Here is a 17,794-nt window from a genome sequence, read left to right as displayed (position 1 = left end):
TCCAAGAAATCATTGTGCAATGGGGTTAACTCCGCATGACTGCAGCTTTTGAGAAATTCATGGCCATCTATCAATTATTGACAGATTGCAGAAGGCTGGCACCAGCCTATTGAGACAGATGATGAATGCTCGATTACTCGACATCAATATTTAACCCTGAACACATCATTAGTAGTATAAAGCAAGAGAGTATCGTTCACAAACCTGGGATCCAACCAGGGCTTAGGATCACAACACTTAACACAAATTCAGAAAGATATAAAAGGTTTGATATAGATTCGGATTGAGTTATAAAAACAGTAGATAAAACCTAAGCTAATATATACATGTGATCAACCAACCAACACATAAACAATCACCAAAACAACTCATACAAAAGAATCGAAACAAGCTCCATGACTTCCTTTTAGAATCATGCCGAAACCATATATTGAACAACTAAGGATGGATCATGCATTTAGGGTTCTAAGCAGTAACCTAAACACATAGACACATAACACATTCGATCAATACCAAACAGCCTTAATCGAAATCTAACATGTTCATCTTTATTATGTAATTCCAAAGCCATGCACATTGAATTCATCAAGTATGTCACTTACTTAACCAACAACCATGCAATTCGAAAATCACATATAAAAGAATAAACATGTTCTTAGCATAAGTCTTTAATCCAACAACCTAAATACCATGCTACAAGCATAGTCATAACACTTAGAAATCGAAATTAATCAAGAACAATACTCGGCAGAAACCAAAACATAAACTTCATAAAACCAAAATATAATTTTCAAATCCTTTATATAAATTGAATCAAGTAGCTATTTCATAGACAAAATTGAAACAAGATTACACTACACAAATCGCAAGCTTCATCCAAGAACAAGAATAAAACCAAAACCGAATTGAAACAAAGAGTGAATCATGGTTACACTTTATAAATCAAGCAATCCACAAGCGTAGCCGAGACTTCTATGGATGAAACCTTCTTCACAAGCGTGCTTGAAGGCTATTGATTGGTGAGGAATGATGGAATCGGTTTTAGGATTTCTTGGAAGGGTGAAGGATGAATTCGGCAGAGCTATGGCTTGTGTTTGTGTGTAAGGCTGATGATGATAATATGGGGAGGCCGAGCCTCTATATATAGGAGTTTATTGAAGCCTCTTGCCGTCCCACTTAGGAGATAGAAACCAATTGGGAAACTGAAATCCTCTTTGCTATGGATTTGATTCATGTACTCCATATCCAACTTGATGTAGGAAATCCAGTCCAATCGGGAGATCACACAAGGGCTGCACGGCAACATTCTTGGTCCAACTAGGAGTAGCTAGGCCGGCCTCCTCTTCTCCTTCTTCAACTCGAATATGATTTCCTTGTTCAACTAGGAATGCAACTCGGCAACTCTTCTTCCTTTCCAAATATGATTTGTCTTTCTTGAAAAGAAATCGTAGATTAAGGAATAGGAAAGAATGAGAATAGGAAAGTAGAATCATAGTCGAGTAAGGAATCCTAGCTCAACAAGGAGTTCTAACACTTAGCACAATTTCATCATCAAATCATCTAAATTCGAAATAGCTCTACCTAGATTATAGAAATGACAAATATGAACCTAAAACAACTAAATAAGAAGTAAAAAAACATAAGAATATGGCATATATACTTTAAGAACGTCACACTTTGTGCTCCTATCAACAGAGACTCTGTTAATGAATCACTCTTGAACATCATGCACTACTGATCAGAGTGCATGTAGACATGTAGTTATAAAATTGACTAGTTATTGTCAACAGAACTGGGCATATGAGTCTGTTCATATTAATACGCCTTTAATAAGTCAAATCATTCCCCCTCACTCAAATTCTATTTACAATAAATTTCTAGCAAGACCTTATAATAAATCGGTGGTGTCTCATTTGGATCCACAGACATGTTACACATCTAGATGAACAGGATAATGACTGAGCATATCTAACCAAAACAAATGCCGCATTACAGTTTAGCAACTATGCCGTGTCCTAGGCGGGTACGGGTACGGGATACGGATATGGTATGACACGGGATACGTTTTTTCTATGGTGTTTTAGATACGTTTTGTAAAATAATATTTAATATATATATATTATATATAAAAATTCTAAAATTTGATCAAACAAGCAATTAAAACACCTAAATTCCATCAATTTTATAATAAACATAAGTTTATGAATTAAATACTTAATAAGTTCAATCAAAATAGAAGATACAACAATGGAATGGGCTATTAGACTCCACCTAATTGTAATTAGTAGTTAACGTGGCAATGACAATTATACCCTAAAACGTATCCGAAATGTATTTTGACCGTATCTGGTGAGTTGACTATATAGTACATATTGTGGGTGCGTATTTTCAGCTAAAGATATGTAAATATAACGTATTCATACCGTACCTGTATCTGATACGGACATTTAATTTTTCCCACATATCCGTGCATCACATGTTAAAAGGTGATTTTCAATTTTAATTGCTATTAAAGAGATTCATTAAACAAATGAGTTACAGTTGTAGTCACATTCAAAAGTATAATATAATGAGTTTCAATACCTTTGTCAAGAACCCATGGCCAAACACGAGGACAATCATTTCCAGAAACTCGATGGATGAAACAAGATATTACTTCTGTGTTTGGCTTAAACTGCAACTAAACAGAATAAAGAGTATAGCTCCGGTTTTTGATTAATTTCAAATCTTGTGCAATTCCGCTCAAAGTCTCAACCCTATAATCTAATAACCCGACAGCAATCCAACAAGATTCTATAATCAAAATTTATCAAACCCAACAAGTATGATGAAATTTTAACGAGAAATTACTATAATCAACAACATAACTAAGGAGATGGAATAAACATTGCAATCTGATTCAACTAGGAATCGATATTTGGCGGTGTAGGGGCTTACAGTTGTATGGTCGGTCCAGGGAGAGAGCAGAGATGGAGGCCGACGTCGACCAGAGCAGAGTGAAGCTTGGCGTCTCCTTTTATTACCGTCGTGTAATTTTCTGATGCTTTCAAGGGTACCCAGTGTCATTATCAAAATATCATCAATCAGCTCCGTGTTTTTTCAACTTAAACCCTAGAGCTTTCTGTGCGCGTTTGGTGCAGTTTATATGCTGCTTTTCTTATAAGTTAAGGTGATATGAGTGTTTCGTAAACACATAAAAATGTACTTTTTTTATAAGCCAAGACTGTTTTCGAGCTATAAGTAGAAGTTAGCAATGACTTCCTTTTCAAAACAAGTAAGTCGATAGAATCACAGAGATGATTGTGATTAAATGATATATTCGTAATGACGTTTGGTGCCCTCATGAAAGCTTAGAAATTACACGTCTACCTCGAAGTCAAAGAGACTTCTCCTCTTCAATTTGGTGTCTTCTCCACCGACGTCGTTCCTTCATGGTGGTGCCATCTTCATCATGAAGGCCACCCAGATTGGGTTACGAGTTGTTTATGATTATGATTTCATATGTACACCCAACAACATCCTTTCCTTTTTTCATCTCAGTTAATTTCTCTGGATGTCCTTGTATCCTAAAGCTTTCTGCAAATGTTAAAATATGCTAATTATGACTCCTTTCTACTAATATTGTTTGATTTTGGATGATATGAATGTAATAAGACAGAGCTAACATTATTGGGTCTCCGCCATCTGATCAATTGCTCTAAGCCTCTAATTATTTTGTATTAATTGGTAGATTTGTATTGAATGTGTTCTCCAATTGAATGAAACCAGTTTGTGGGTTCTAAATTCTAATGCCTAATTATGACTGCTGATTGATATACAATAGGAATTTTTACTTAAATCTTGCATACTGACCTTAAGAACTGGAATCTGACAGGTTTCCTTTGGATTGGAAGTATACATAATTGCAACTGAGTGGTGAAATTGATTATTCAGTTTGCATTTGTTAAACAGTCTTGTGGAACCTGTAGAAATTTTCATGTTTGAGAAATTTGCAGATTGTCCAGCTGTTTTACAGTGGGTTTCTAATAATGGTTTGAGAATGAATCCTTCTTGTATTTAGGTTAATTGAGCTTTTCCCAAACATTTCAAGGAGGTGAATCCTTTTACTAATATGTTCATATTCACTGTATTTGTTTGTCTATGATTTCTTCTACTTGGATTGATTAACGTTCTGGGATTTGTATATAGGAAGTTAATAAGACATAAAATTATTTGATGTTCAAATTGGTCATTTCACGAATATAATATAAGTCAGTTTGGGTTTACTAGATACTTTGACACAACATATGTCATTAAAAGTCACTTATAAAAAGTCAGTTTACTAAACACTTAGTTATTTTACTTATCAGCAATGTATATTCAGAAATAAGTATAAGTCAGCTTTTTTATAAATCACAGCTGCGCCAAACATACTTAGTTTTTTATAAGAATAGATTTTTTCTCGTCTATTGCTTTTTTTTCAAATTCTAGAAGAATCTATATATGAACGGAGTTCTGAGATTGCTCTACTTAATTTCTATTCGACTTCTTTATCAACAACAACATATATAGCTTAATTTTTTCAAGTTGGAATATGGATCAATATGGTTTTGGTTGTTAATTATGTTTTATTCTCTATATTAATTTGCTAGTTTATATAAGTTGCAAAAAGATTTAGTCTCTGGTAATATAGTTACTCTCATTCATGTTTCTGGTTAATCTGGTGTTTTTAACATTAAACTTCATTCAATCTAGTCTTGAACAACTAGTATTTCACTCTCTGACTATTAATTTGTGTTTTAATGATGAGAAAGGGTGAATGGAATTGTGGCAAGTTTAAATAAGTTGCATTACTTGCATAAGCTTTTATATAAAAAAAATACAGTGGTTATGTAACATTAGTTGAACTGTTTTTGTGGTTTTGTGGTGTTAAAATGCAGCATGACTTTGCTGATGAATTGTTTTTTGGTCAAATTAGAAAAAAGTGCAATCTCATATCATAAGTTTGAAAAATGTCACTATTTATTTTTCTATTGAACCTTCTATTCATACCTCTAAAAACGGTATTTATACCTCTTAAATACTAATTATCTAATTTGATATATCAAATCATACTACTATCCCTTTTTTCTACTCTATTTCAAATTCATTTATTATATATAACTCGAAAAATGCATAATAATCATACAAATTATCTTCTCGAATTAATTCGATAACTCTTCCACTCGTTTTCTAAATTCATAATAAATTGGTAAATTATATTTTTCATTCATTGATAGTAACATTAACGTATATGAAATATTTTAACCTCTAATTAACGAGTTTTGTTCATCAACGTATATGAAATATTCTAACTTTTAATGAACGAGTTTTATTTTTTTTTTACTCAAATCGAAGTTTATGAGAAATTCTATATAGTATATAGTTTATACATTAAATCGTCCACATTCAATTTGATTTTTATCAACTACATTAATTATTTTACTAATGATGTTTATTAAAAAAGAATGTAATCAATTAAAACATTTAATGCAATTTGATATCCCATTTTGGATTGTCTAGCAATAAATATAAAGGATAATTATCTATATTTGTATTTTATAATAAATAAGTAAGGAATTATTTCTCTTCTTTTATTTTTATTGTTATATCTTTTTTGGTAATTTCATATGCATCGACTAAGTCAAAACTTTATAGGAAAAAGATTGAGATCCAAGTGTCATTTTAAGAGGTATGAATACAAGCTCAATTTTCCCATTAGAAAAAAAATCATATCATTTTAATTGAAATTATAAAATAATCAATAAGGTTTAAACAAAATTAGAAAATAGTCTTTTTTTTTTATTTTCCGAACTATTTTACCCTTTCTTACACTCTTTTTCTTCTTCCTTTTCCTTCTTTTTCTTATTCAGGTCATAACTTTGTTGTTCGATGATGGATTTGAGCGTGGTTGATACCGTTAAAAAGATCTATCTCTCATCTTTCATTTGATACCCTACTCACTCTAAACTAACTGTCGTACAAGGCGTAGCAACCTTCGCACGGGGCTGCCGTCGTCTTTGATGGTGCTACAAACAATTCCGGCGAAACTGGAGCTCAATGTTCCCTAATTCTAGTTATTTTCTTCATTTTGAGCATACTCATACCACTCTCCTTTGAATTTTAACATAATTTTGCATATTTAAAATATTCATCTCGGCATGTCACACTCCCTATTACAGCAGTTGTCACACTTACTATCACACTAACTACCACACATGTTATCACATCTGTCACACCTCCTATCACACCCCATGTCAAACTTGTTGTCACACATGTTGTCACACCCTTTGTCACACCCGCCGTCGCACTACCTATCACACATGTTATCACACTGCCTATCACACCCGCTGCACACTACTTATCACACTTACTGTCACACAACCTATCACACTAACTATCACACTCACTATCACACATGTTGTCACACCCGCTGTCACACTACCTATCACACTCGTTGTCACACTACCTATCACACTAACTGTCACACCCCCTGTCACACTACTTATCACAACAGCTGTAACACTCACTATCATACCATTTTATGTGACTTTGTTGTGACAAAATGAAGAAGAATAAGAAGAAGAAGAAGAAGAAGAAGAATAATAACTAGAAATAACGAACTTTTGTTTACTATTATGTCATTTTGAGCTTCTCAAATCAACTCATACGATCCAAATATCGATATTAATGTGATGTCAAACCCCCAGTCACATTACCTGTCACACTACCTATCACATATGATATCACACTTGTTATCACACTACATGTCACACTAGTTATCACACTACCTGTCAAATCAGAAAGTTAGTGTGTCACAACCCCAAAATTTCGAATGATAAAAATTCGAACTCGAAGGCATGAAAACACTAAAACAATCTCAAATATATTGAAATCATCTTATAATAACAGTGTATCGAAACTGAGTCCATAACACGACTCAGTCAACTTGAATAATACATAAACAGTTTATACCTCAGTATTATAACCAATGGAAATGTAAAATTCACTCAATCCTCACTACAAACAGAAGAAAAAAATCTTCAGAGTAAGCCATCTGAATCTGCTAATCCCCACATGCAGAATTATCTCCTACACCATCGAATTGGTGCACCAGGATTGTAAACACAAACCCGGTAAGTTTTTCAGCCTGTATGAGTAAACCAACAGTATAACATACATCGCATATAAAGGAAATATGACAAATAACATTTAAAGACAAACGTACTCATGTGACACTGGCAACACATCTGTTACCCAATATCATTTAAAAATATGTGTAATCATGAGACACTAGGCAACCCATTTGTTACCCAAAATCATTTTAAAAACATGGATACTCATGAGACCACCAAAAACTCATCTGTTACCCCTCCTATAGTACACCGAAAGGCACTAGGCAACCCATCTGGTTACCCAAAATCATTTAAAACATGGGTACACATGAGACCCAGGTACTCATCTATTACCCCTCATGCAGTACACACCGACAGACACTGGGCAGCCCATATGTTACCCAATATCACTCAAAAACATGGGTACTCATGAGACCCAGGCAACCCATCTGTTACCTTACATGCAGTACACCGACAGTCACTATGCAAACCATCTGGTTACCCAAAATCATTTAAAATATGGGTACTCATGAGACCCAGGTACCCATCTGTTATCCCTCATGCAGTACACCGAAGACACTGGGCAGCCTATATGTTACCCAATATCACTCAAAAATATGGGTACTCATGAGACCTAGACAACCCATCTGTTACCCCTCATGCAATACACCGGCAGACTGACTAGAGCTCTAAGTGATTGTAACTGACACCCGGTCAAGGCTTGGTTCCGATTACTGCCAACAACGTCCGAAGACCAAAAAACGTTTTAACAAGACTAAATGTTAAAACCACGTACAATATAACAATCAACACATGTTTATGTACTACAACCAAGTGGCTCTTGTACAACAATATAAATATCGTCACCATAATATAATCTCATTTTGAAATAAGAACCATAACATTATATAATATAGCAACTCATATATATGTATCATATTTACCATTTTTGTACACATACACGACCCACTAAATTATATAGATGTCACAGTTCGCTCTTTTTTAAGAAATCGTAAATATGAGTCACCGTCAAGGGTAGACTTGTCATAATGAGATTTAGTCACATTCACCATAGTCCATAATTACTAAAACATTTTTAATCATTTATTAAAATAGCGTTTCACTTATCCATGAACCATAGATGATCAAGTTCACGTAATTTAAACCAAAACATATTTTTAGAACAATTTTTATAAGCTAGTGATACAATGACTTTGTTAACAACTCAAACTAAATTCAATAATTATAACAGTACTATGATCATGATGATCATTGTGAAGTTTACTCACCTTACTTCCTGCGTGCAACTTCCACGACACCGAGAGCGATTCCCTCACTCGTTTCGTCGATCACCTAATAGCATGATAAAGTGCTTAGAAAACGATACGTGAAATCTCATGTGGCAATTTAATATAGCTGAACATTGTTAACAAAACATTGTTTTCACAAAACACTGTTTATGAAACACTATTCCCAAAATCATTGTTCATGAAACACTTTTCATGCACCGCCACGTTCCGGTGACCACCGATGATCACCAAAATTTACCACCACAATCTAAACAACAGTTCCAACAACTTTCTAGTTCACACCAAAGTCTAAATCGAAGCCTAAACAGTTCAATTTAATAAAAACGGAAAAGCACCAATTTAAACCCTAGGATTTCTTTTCTTCGATTCTCCTAACACAAAACGAGACCTTCAAAATGGGACAAGAATTTCACCGATTGGTGGCGAGAGGAGGGAGTTCCGGCGAGGTGAAATTCGGCGAAACTGTGCAATTTCGGGGAACTTCCGGGATTCACCGCTCCCAAACAGCGGTGAGATGGCGGGTGGCGCTGCCACCAAGCGACAGGGGACGCAGCAACCTTTCAAATTAGACCGATGCGCCGATCTATGGCGGCCGGGCGGCGGAGATCCGGCGACGCAAATTCGGCCGCTCGGGAGGAAAAATCTGGGTTTTCGGTGAACAGTATCCATGAACAGTGCCCGATCCAAATTTCTGGTTTTTCTCCCCATTTTTCTCTTTAATTCCCCTATTTATACTATTTTCTAAAAAGCCTAAATACATTTTTATTCGTAACTTCTTCATACAGTCCAATTTAGGCGTACCGCATGTTCACAAATTCGTATTGACGAACTCTACGACTTTCATGAATGAAGTTTTCTGAGATTTCTAACGGATAAAAAGTTAACTCTTGACCCGTCACGGTAACGTTTCTGAGTATAAATCGCTCGACCACTTTCGTTTTCTCCCTCGTACTATATAATCGGATCACCACCAATTTAAATATCTCTGAACAATAATTAGAAAATAATTATAAATTTCTGGAATATTACATAGTGTGACTAGTAGTGTGATAGATAGTGTGACAGGTAATGTAAGTGTGACAACAATTTTCTAAAAAAAACATATGTGCATCTTCCCCTAATGAGTGTAGTGAACCTGCACCTCCACTGTCGAATCACGACTCAATCTCGCGTCTCAACCCTGCACCTCCACCCCGTGCCTCTACCCCGCACCTCCACTGAGTCTACAAACTAGGACTCCACCCTACGCCGACGATCTGGTGCCTCCACTGAACCTCCGACAAACTCATGCATTCACCCTGCGCCGATGAACCCCGCACCTCCTTAGTGAGGCATCTACAAGCGTAGATGCGATTTTGTTTCAAAGATGGATTGTTGTTTTCAGGCTGAGAGATAGCCATAGTGGCATTCTTATAAATACTTCCAACTTTAGTGGCAACGTTATAAGAGATTTAGGAATATGACTTTTTTCTAATTTTGAAATCTTACTTGACTTTTTTCTAATTTCATGTATGTATGAAATGTGATTTTTTTTATAAGAATCCCTTGTTTTTTAGGTTGCGGATTGATCGGCCAAGATTTATGATTATCTTGTGAGTGTTAGTTTTGGGGAGGCAGCGAATAGCTGGTTGGTACAATGTGATGCAAGTAATCTCAGCTGAAGTCAACTCTTCTGTTTATGTTGCAATAACTGACCGTCTTTCTTAATTCTCATATTAGAACCGGGAAATAGAGCAGGCCGGGTTTGCAGTCTGTCAATACAAAGGAGAGTAAGCGACGAACAACAAACAAGTCTTGCAAAAGGTAAATAGGTTTTTGAAAACATCCACTTGAAAAAATCTTATAGTTATGGTTTTCTTGGCATTGCTTCAACTCTGCTAGAATGAGTGTATTTAAAAACTTGAGGGTAATAACTGATGCTTATGCCAGCTCTAATAATCCGTATTCCAAAATCTATGGACAAGAACTGCATACGGTATGTTTCCATCGTATACACTCTCCCATATAAAATTATCTACACTTCATGTAGTTGCCACCTTGATTCGACCATTTATTTTGCCTCTAGATTCTCCACACACAAAATTGGGAATTCCAGGATATTGACAGTGATTCCGACCAGATGGATGGAAGGAATTCAAATCAGATTATTCCATCATCAAAAGCTAAAGTAAAATCGTTAAAGAAGACGCCAGAAAACTCTACTCAACCTTGTATAACTGTGGATCAATATGCTATTCGCATTGCGATGCTATCATCAATTGTAGTTGCCGGGTCGCCAATACGGCAATCACGTGCAAAGATCAGTTCGAGTCCTCAACATGGTTCATCCCTGTCTTTACTTGCAGTAGGAGGGAAGTCTGGTCAAGTTTCTATGTGGAGAATTTCTGTAACAGAGTATTATTCTGTTGACCAAAGCAGGGAGCCAACTACGCTGACGCTCATTAAAATCATTCAGGCACACAATTCATGGATCACAGCAATTAGTTGGGCATTGCTTGATTCTGATTCGTCAAACCCTCAACTTCTATTGGCTACAGCGAGTTATAATGGAAGGTCAGTTAGGTCCTCCTTGCAATCATAAGGATGCTAGTCATGCTTACATAAGCAAACTTCTTTGGATGGTGTCGAGAGTAATGCCAATTAAAATTACCTGTTCACCATTTATTATCAAGTTACTTTTGCTATTTGTCATTTGAACCGGTTACTGCCACTGAGTAGTCTGGTATCAATGGATGATAGAATTTCGTATACACCTGTTTCGGATTTTATTCTGGGTTTCTTTTGATTCTTTAGTTTTAGTTCGTTTGTATTCTTGTATTAATGTTGTTGGCCATTATCTTTTCAGTGTGAAGATACATATTATGAACAACTACTTAAGTCATCAGAACCCAATAGCACGTCCTTTTCCTTGTTAAAGGAGGTGGGTTCTTCTTCTTTCTCTCCTTGTTTTTCTTCTTCCTTTTTGGGTAATTGACTTTCCATTTTTAATCTCATAACGTTTGTTGTAAATTATTCTTATTTCTGAAGTAGGTTGGAAAGGTTGATATGATTCCAGTTTCTCCACTTTCAGTTACAGTGCCTGCTCATTAGGGGTGGAATTTGGTCCAAACGGTTCAGTTTTGGGCTTAAACTGAAAATTGAACTGAAATTTGGTTCGGTTCGGTTCGCGGTTCTCTAATAGACTAAACTGAAAACTGAACCGATCAATTCAGTTGTTTAGGTTCGGTTCGGTTTTTTTTTAAAAAACCGGACTAAATCTAGGGCTCGTCAACGGGCCTTGCGGGCTTGTATATGAAAAAAATATGATAGTCTAATTTAAGGGTTTTAAACAATAAAAGAATTATTATAAAACATTCTTTAAAAAAGTCACAAATAAATTCTAGTTTCAAAATATTGTCGATCGACACCAATAGATGTGATCGATATATATATTTAGGTACCATGTAAAAAAATTATCCTTTTTTAACATGGTTTGACCGTCCGTACCAACGGTCAACCATAAAAGAGGTGTTTTCACATAATAAAACCTCATTGACCGGGGTTTTGCCAAATGAGTTTTCTCGTTGCGACCACGCACGATCGATGACAAAAATTAAGTGCACAGCTTTCCGCATTCGCATCTTGGTAATGGGTCTCCCTTAAGGCGAATTGGATGAAATTTTAAAATGATCTCTAAATCTATATACTGATCACATCGGATGGTGTCGATCAATTCCGAGAAGTTTCCTTCATATAGTTGCTTCATAATGTGATAGTTTTATTTTAAACCTAATATAAAGGTTATGATACATTAGTTGACACTTAGGCGATCGCCAACTCTAGTTCGAAATATGGTCGATCGACACAAGCAGATGTGATCGGTATATATATTTAAGGACCCCGTAAAAATGTTGTCCGTTGTAGACATGGTTTGACTGTTCGTACCAACTGTCAACTAAAAAAATAGGGGTTTTGACATAATAAAATCCTCATTGACCGAGGCTTTGCCAAATGGGTTTCCTTGGTGTGACCGCACACAATTCGTGACAAAAATTAGATGATTTCAGATATGCAAATGGCTTTCGGTGTTCGTATTTTAGTAATTTGTCTTCCTTTATGACATATTAGTGTTGTTTTCGGTTTACCGGAAATTCCGACTGTTAAATGAGGTCCGAATTGCAGGGTCACTAAATATATATATCAATCATATCGACTGGTGTCGATCGATCCTGAGAAGTTTCTTTCATATAGTTGCTTCATATTGTGGCGGATTTAGTAATTATATATATGGGCATACATATATGGGCATACATATATATACATAGATGATTATATATACATATATAACGCTACAAAAGAGAAACATATAATTATATATGATATAAACCTAAAGTCACATTAATCAAATCAAATATTCGGTAAGATAAACGTAAAACTACATTGTTTTATGAATAGTTCGATTTTTCGGTTCGGTTCGGTTTCTTATGTGCCCAAACCGGAAACCAAACGGATTGATTCGGTTCGATTCGGTTTTCTAAATTTCAGTTCGGTTTGTATTCGATTCGGTTTTTTTCGGCTTAGGTTCTGTTTTTTTCGGCTCGGTTTTCGGTTTTCCGGTTCGGAAGTGCCACCCCTAGTCCACAGACAATGCACCTGGCAGTTGGCAAAGGTTCGGGCTTATATGAAGTGTGGATCTGCAACATCTCTGGCCGAAAATTTCATAAAATCATTCCATGGGATGGGCACTCCCAGATTGTAAGTCACTTTTCATAGGCTAGAATCTTATATTGCATACATGCAACTGGCTATTTATACGTCTACCAATGTCCAGGTTACAAGTTTAGCTTGGGCTTTTGATGGAAGAATTTTGTACACCTGCAGCCAGGTATGAAATTGCTTGAAATTTCAGGGTATGATACTTTTATCTGCATCATTCAATTGGTAATGGTATTCTCTTAAAATAATACTACGATAATTTTGTACGTGGTTGGATTCTTAGTGGAAGTTCCCTGTGTGAAGTACCTATTCCCTCAAATGCTCCTGGTCTGAGAAGCTCCACCGTTCTTTCCCTATACATCTCCCCTATTTACTACTAGTTTTCCACCATAATGCTCCCATTCTAAAGTAACAAAATTCTATAAATATGTTGAAACTTGCAGATGGATTTGTTTCTTGCTTTGGTGTGGCAGTGTCCCCTGGAAATATCGTAATTGCTTGGATCAATTCTTTCCCATACTGATTTTGTTTCTAATATGTATCATACTCATTACTTGCCTCATAAATGTAATCGTCTATATGTTATTTGTGTGTGTGTGTGTGTGTGTGTGTGTGTGTGTGTATCAACACCTCGTAGGTGCTCTGAGTGTCTGATACTTGATAAAGACACAATTCTTGCATATTAAGTAACTGAATATCTGTATGTGAATATTGCAGGTTCGTAAAACTGATGTTGATCAATTAAATCCAATGTACGAGGCAAGGTAAGATAGTTAATAACTAGAGTTTTCAGATGATGCTTGATGCATAAATCTTTGAGAGTGGTTAAACATTTGTAGGTAATCCTAAAGATGGATTAAAGGGGATTGGCAAGAAAAAGTAATGCAGCTACGTATTATTGGTAGTGGGGGTCTAAGACTCAAATTATAGAATTATAGATGTAGTTTCCATAAAAGAGACAATGTTGGGTGACTTTTCTTACTTTGCATGTGGAAAATAATTAACTATGACCCAACGGCATAAATGGAAATCCTGCTTGAACTGTATCAAGTAATAATAAAACTGCTTGAACAGAATACATAAGAAAGTAATATCATGTCATCTTTTGATCTTGTGTTGAATGTCATGTGACTTGTGTCATCTTTTTCTGGATTGGGGGGCAGAAAATTCGCGTTTCAGCAAACAGTTTCCTGGATCATGATACTAAAGCAATTCCTGGCTCTTCTGAGAAAGAATTGGTTGATTGGGAATCCAATATTATATGGTCTTTAAAGCAGTATGAGACTCAGGATAAGCCTCTTGTTGTTTGGGATATTGCTACAGCATTATTGGCATTTAGGCCATCTAAACCAGAGTATGTAGACCACGTACTGATTAAGTGGCTCTCTGTCACCTCTGTGGGATGTGATTGAAACTCTTCTGCTGAAAATCTTCTGTTGCATGCCTCCCGAAATTTTTCAAAAACTTACCTCTCGCCAACTACACCTCAATATTCTTTGTAGACGCGTGATACTATCAGAAATGAAGGCTGATGAGATAAATAACAAATTCCTGAATGTTGAAAGAGTGGATGGTGCTAAAGAGGATAAACTGATTCTGTGGATCAATCTGCTTTTGAACAGTGAAAGAGAACTCCGTGAGAGGCATGTGGGTTTTACATTTTCTTCTCTTAATCGTCAAGTGTTTGCTTCAGCTGCAAATTCTGAATCTAGACATTGGCTTCCTGTTGGTCTGGCAAAATGGAGCAGTGGATTGAGCTTAACCAAGATTGTGTGCAGGATCAACTGAGGATTCTTGCAGTAGAAGTTAGGAAGCATGAACCGAGGTACTCGATTTTCTATATTACGTCTGTTTACCTGTTTTATTTTACCTTAATGATTATAGTTCATGCTTTGTTGTGTCCTGGCATTAAAAAATGAATGATTTAAATAATAAAACCTGTATCATTATATTCTTACGTGAGACCCGGGAGGAAGTATACTTGATTCTCTGTGTCCTGGCATAGTGAAGTCAATCCAGAGCAGGACCATACAAAGTTCAATAGTCCCTACATATAAACTGATTGTTAGATCCACATTTTTTTTTATGGTGACTTTAATGTTGTTAAATTAAGTCTTGGAAGAGTAGTGTCAATGGAGTCCCTTACAGGAAACCTCAGGTGCTTTTGTAAAGACGGACCATGTGAATGTGGTTGCAGTTTTCAGTAGAGTCAAAACCTGCTTATTTGAACAGTTGTCCTGATTTGTATGCACTATTACTGTGACATATTTAAAATAGTACTGTTGAATGTTAACTGTGAGTAATTCCAATACAGTAGTTTGAACATGGAGCCTGTGGTTGCATTCATTTCTTTTCGGTTTTTACTATATTTGGCTGGGCTGGGCTGCTCTAAATAACTGATTTTTCTTGGTTGCCTTCTTTATAAAGGGTTGTATTTTCACTACAATTGTTTTATTTAACTGATCCTTTTACCTTCTTTAAAACAACAGGCTCCAATCCAGTAATTCCATAGCAGGAAAAAAGTGTAGCCATTGTTTATCATCGGTTCCGTTTGAATCTCCAGAAGTTGCCTTCTGCAATAAAGGACACAAACTAACGAGGTGTGCCGTTTCGATGGTGGTTTGTCCTACCACTCCCATATGGTTTTGCATGTGCTGTCACAGAAGAGCTCTCAAACTGGCACCAGAGACTCTCTTTGCAATCCCTGGTTCGCAGTGTCCCTTGACTCCCTTCTGCGGGGTTCTGCTGCAGAGACTTCAACCGGATTTTCTACTTTCTGCATCACCCACTTAAGTAAGCTTTTCATTTTGTATGTCCATCAAATTCAGGCCCCTTGGAGTTGAAGAAGATAAAATTTGCCCCATCAGGTTAGGAAAGCGGTGTACTCTAATGGAAGGCAACTTTTATGGAATAGGAAGGTCTAGTGAAAGAGAAAAAAAAACAGAAATAATAGAGAGAAGAGGTCATGATCTGAACAGGATTGGTCTGTCCATTTAGTGTTGGGATTCAAAGGTGAATTTAATCCTAGTTATCATCTATTTTTGGTTTTAGGGAACTTTGTTCATGTTTGGATTAAAATTCTTATATTGTTTTAGGAACCTATGTACAGCAATATGATATCAGTTTGTAGGTATTAGAGAAAGCTAGCTAGAACAAGTTTATATATATTGGTTAACTTACACCAAGGGAAAATCAAAAAGAGGTTTCACCACTGATTTCATCCCTATCATCAGAGAGAGTGAAATCTTATTGTTTGCGAGCTGGACGCATCCCCATTCATGTGTTGCTTTCTTCAGTTTATTTTAAATTGAGGGATGGGGGAATGCTAGATCAATAATTGGGGGTTGAACCTATGAATTTGTGGCAGACGAAGCAATATTGCTCCAGTTATTATTAAGATCCTTTGATTAAAGAGAATTATGATTTGGTAACTTGGTATTGGTATCATGTTTAATGCGCTAGAACCCTAATCCCTAGGTGACCGTTCGTAAATCGATTTATACGACTAGTGATTGTCTTAGAGTTCGAATTCCCTACTTACTGCTTAAAACAGATGGTTTAGTTAAAACAGCTGGCTTTGAGTAAGAATGTTTAACTCACAAGTTAAGGGGTAAATTCAAAATTATATACCCTCATTATATTTTAAGGCCCATCATCAAATCGTTTCCAACTTTCCATCAAATTTGAGCAAATTTGATAGAGTTTTTTTCACCAACAGTCCCTCAATTCTGGTGTACCTACCAATGTGATACCTCAACTCTTAATCGTACCAATGTGATACCCAGACTCTAGTATTGCTATCATTGAAGTACTTCCGTCAGTTTTTTTTAACTTCTCCGTCATCTTGGTGACGTGGCAAGTACGTGAGGCCCACAAATAGGGTTAAAAGACAAAATTAACCCCATCTGAGAAGAGCAATGTTTTTCTCGCCCTTTACCTTGAGAAAGACACCCAACAATTCCAATTTTGACGCCAATTTTCCCTCCCTACTCCTTAATTTGTGTCTCTTATCTAAACTAAAGAACTACCGCCAACCAGTTGACCACAATTCTGATAAAACCTAGATCAATCTCATTTTTTATTTTTACCCTAGCACTTGTTAAACTAACAGAATAAATATAGAAATTTATATGGAACATCTCATTTCCACAATCTCATAAGAATATAGAAACACATAACTTAACGAAATTCAAATACATGTTTAAGTATCAATAATGTAAACTAATAATGTTTGGTTGCTGATAGCAACTAAGAGAAGATGTAAACTAATAATGTTTGGTTGCTGAGAAGATGGCTATAAAAAAGATTAAATTCTTTTAACCAAAGTCGACATCTGAGCTTTCTCTCGACCCCAAAAGATTTGCTCTCATCTGCACTCGCAAACAATATTTACGGCTCCTTCTGAGTCCAATTACGGCCACCAATTGTACTGTTGTTTCACGAAGCACCCTTAGGGCTCACTTTCTTTCAAGAAGACATGAAAAATTACTAAAGCTCGGTCAGATTGTGATTGCTTCGAAACCCTAGAATCCTCTCAGTTTTCCACGGCTCTTTTTCCACTGCTCTTCTTCCTACCCTAGAAATCACATGATTACAAGTTTACAACACTGTCATAATTCTAAATTTTTCCTTAAACACAGTAACAAACGACTTTGT

General features: G+C 35.9%; 1 protein-coding gene across 1 annotated transcript; it reads left to right on the top strand.

The window, feature by feature from the left end:
• Positions 1-10,325: 10,325 nt before the first annotated feature.
• On the top strand, positions 10,326-15,931 carry LOC126787208 (uncharacterized). The gene is given in 15 exon segments (XM_050513125.1): positions 10,326-10,418; positions 10,509-10,996; positions 11,289-11,302; positions 11,305-11,363; positions 11,474-11,528; positions 13,065-13,177; positions 13,254-13,307; positions 13,393-13,483; positions 13,573-13,651; positions 13,867-13,902; positions 13,990-14,017; positions 14,302-14,573; positions 14,575-14,870; positions 14,873-14,963; positions 15,802-15,931. Coding segments are annotated over 15 exon segments (1,899 nt in total).
• The last annotated feature ends 1,863 nt before the right edge of the window (positions 15,932-17,794 follow it).

This window comes from Argentina anserina, chromosome 3, assembly GCF_933775445.1.
Source record: "Argentina anserina chromosome 3, drPotAnse1.1, whole genome shotgun sequence".
Classification (NCBI taxonomy): domain Eukaryota; kingdom Viridiplantae; phylum Streptophyta; class Magnoliopsida; order Rosales; family Rosaceae; genus Argentina; species Argentina anserina.
Note: the sequence above shows the minus strand (reverse complement) of the source record. Positions and strands in the feature narration are given on the sequence as shown.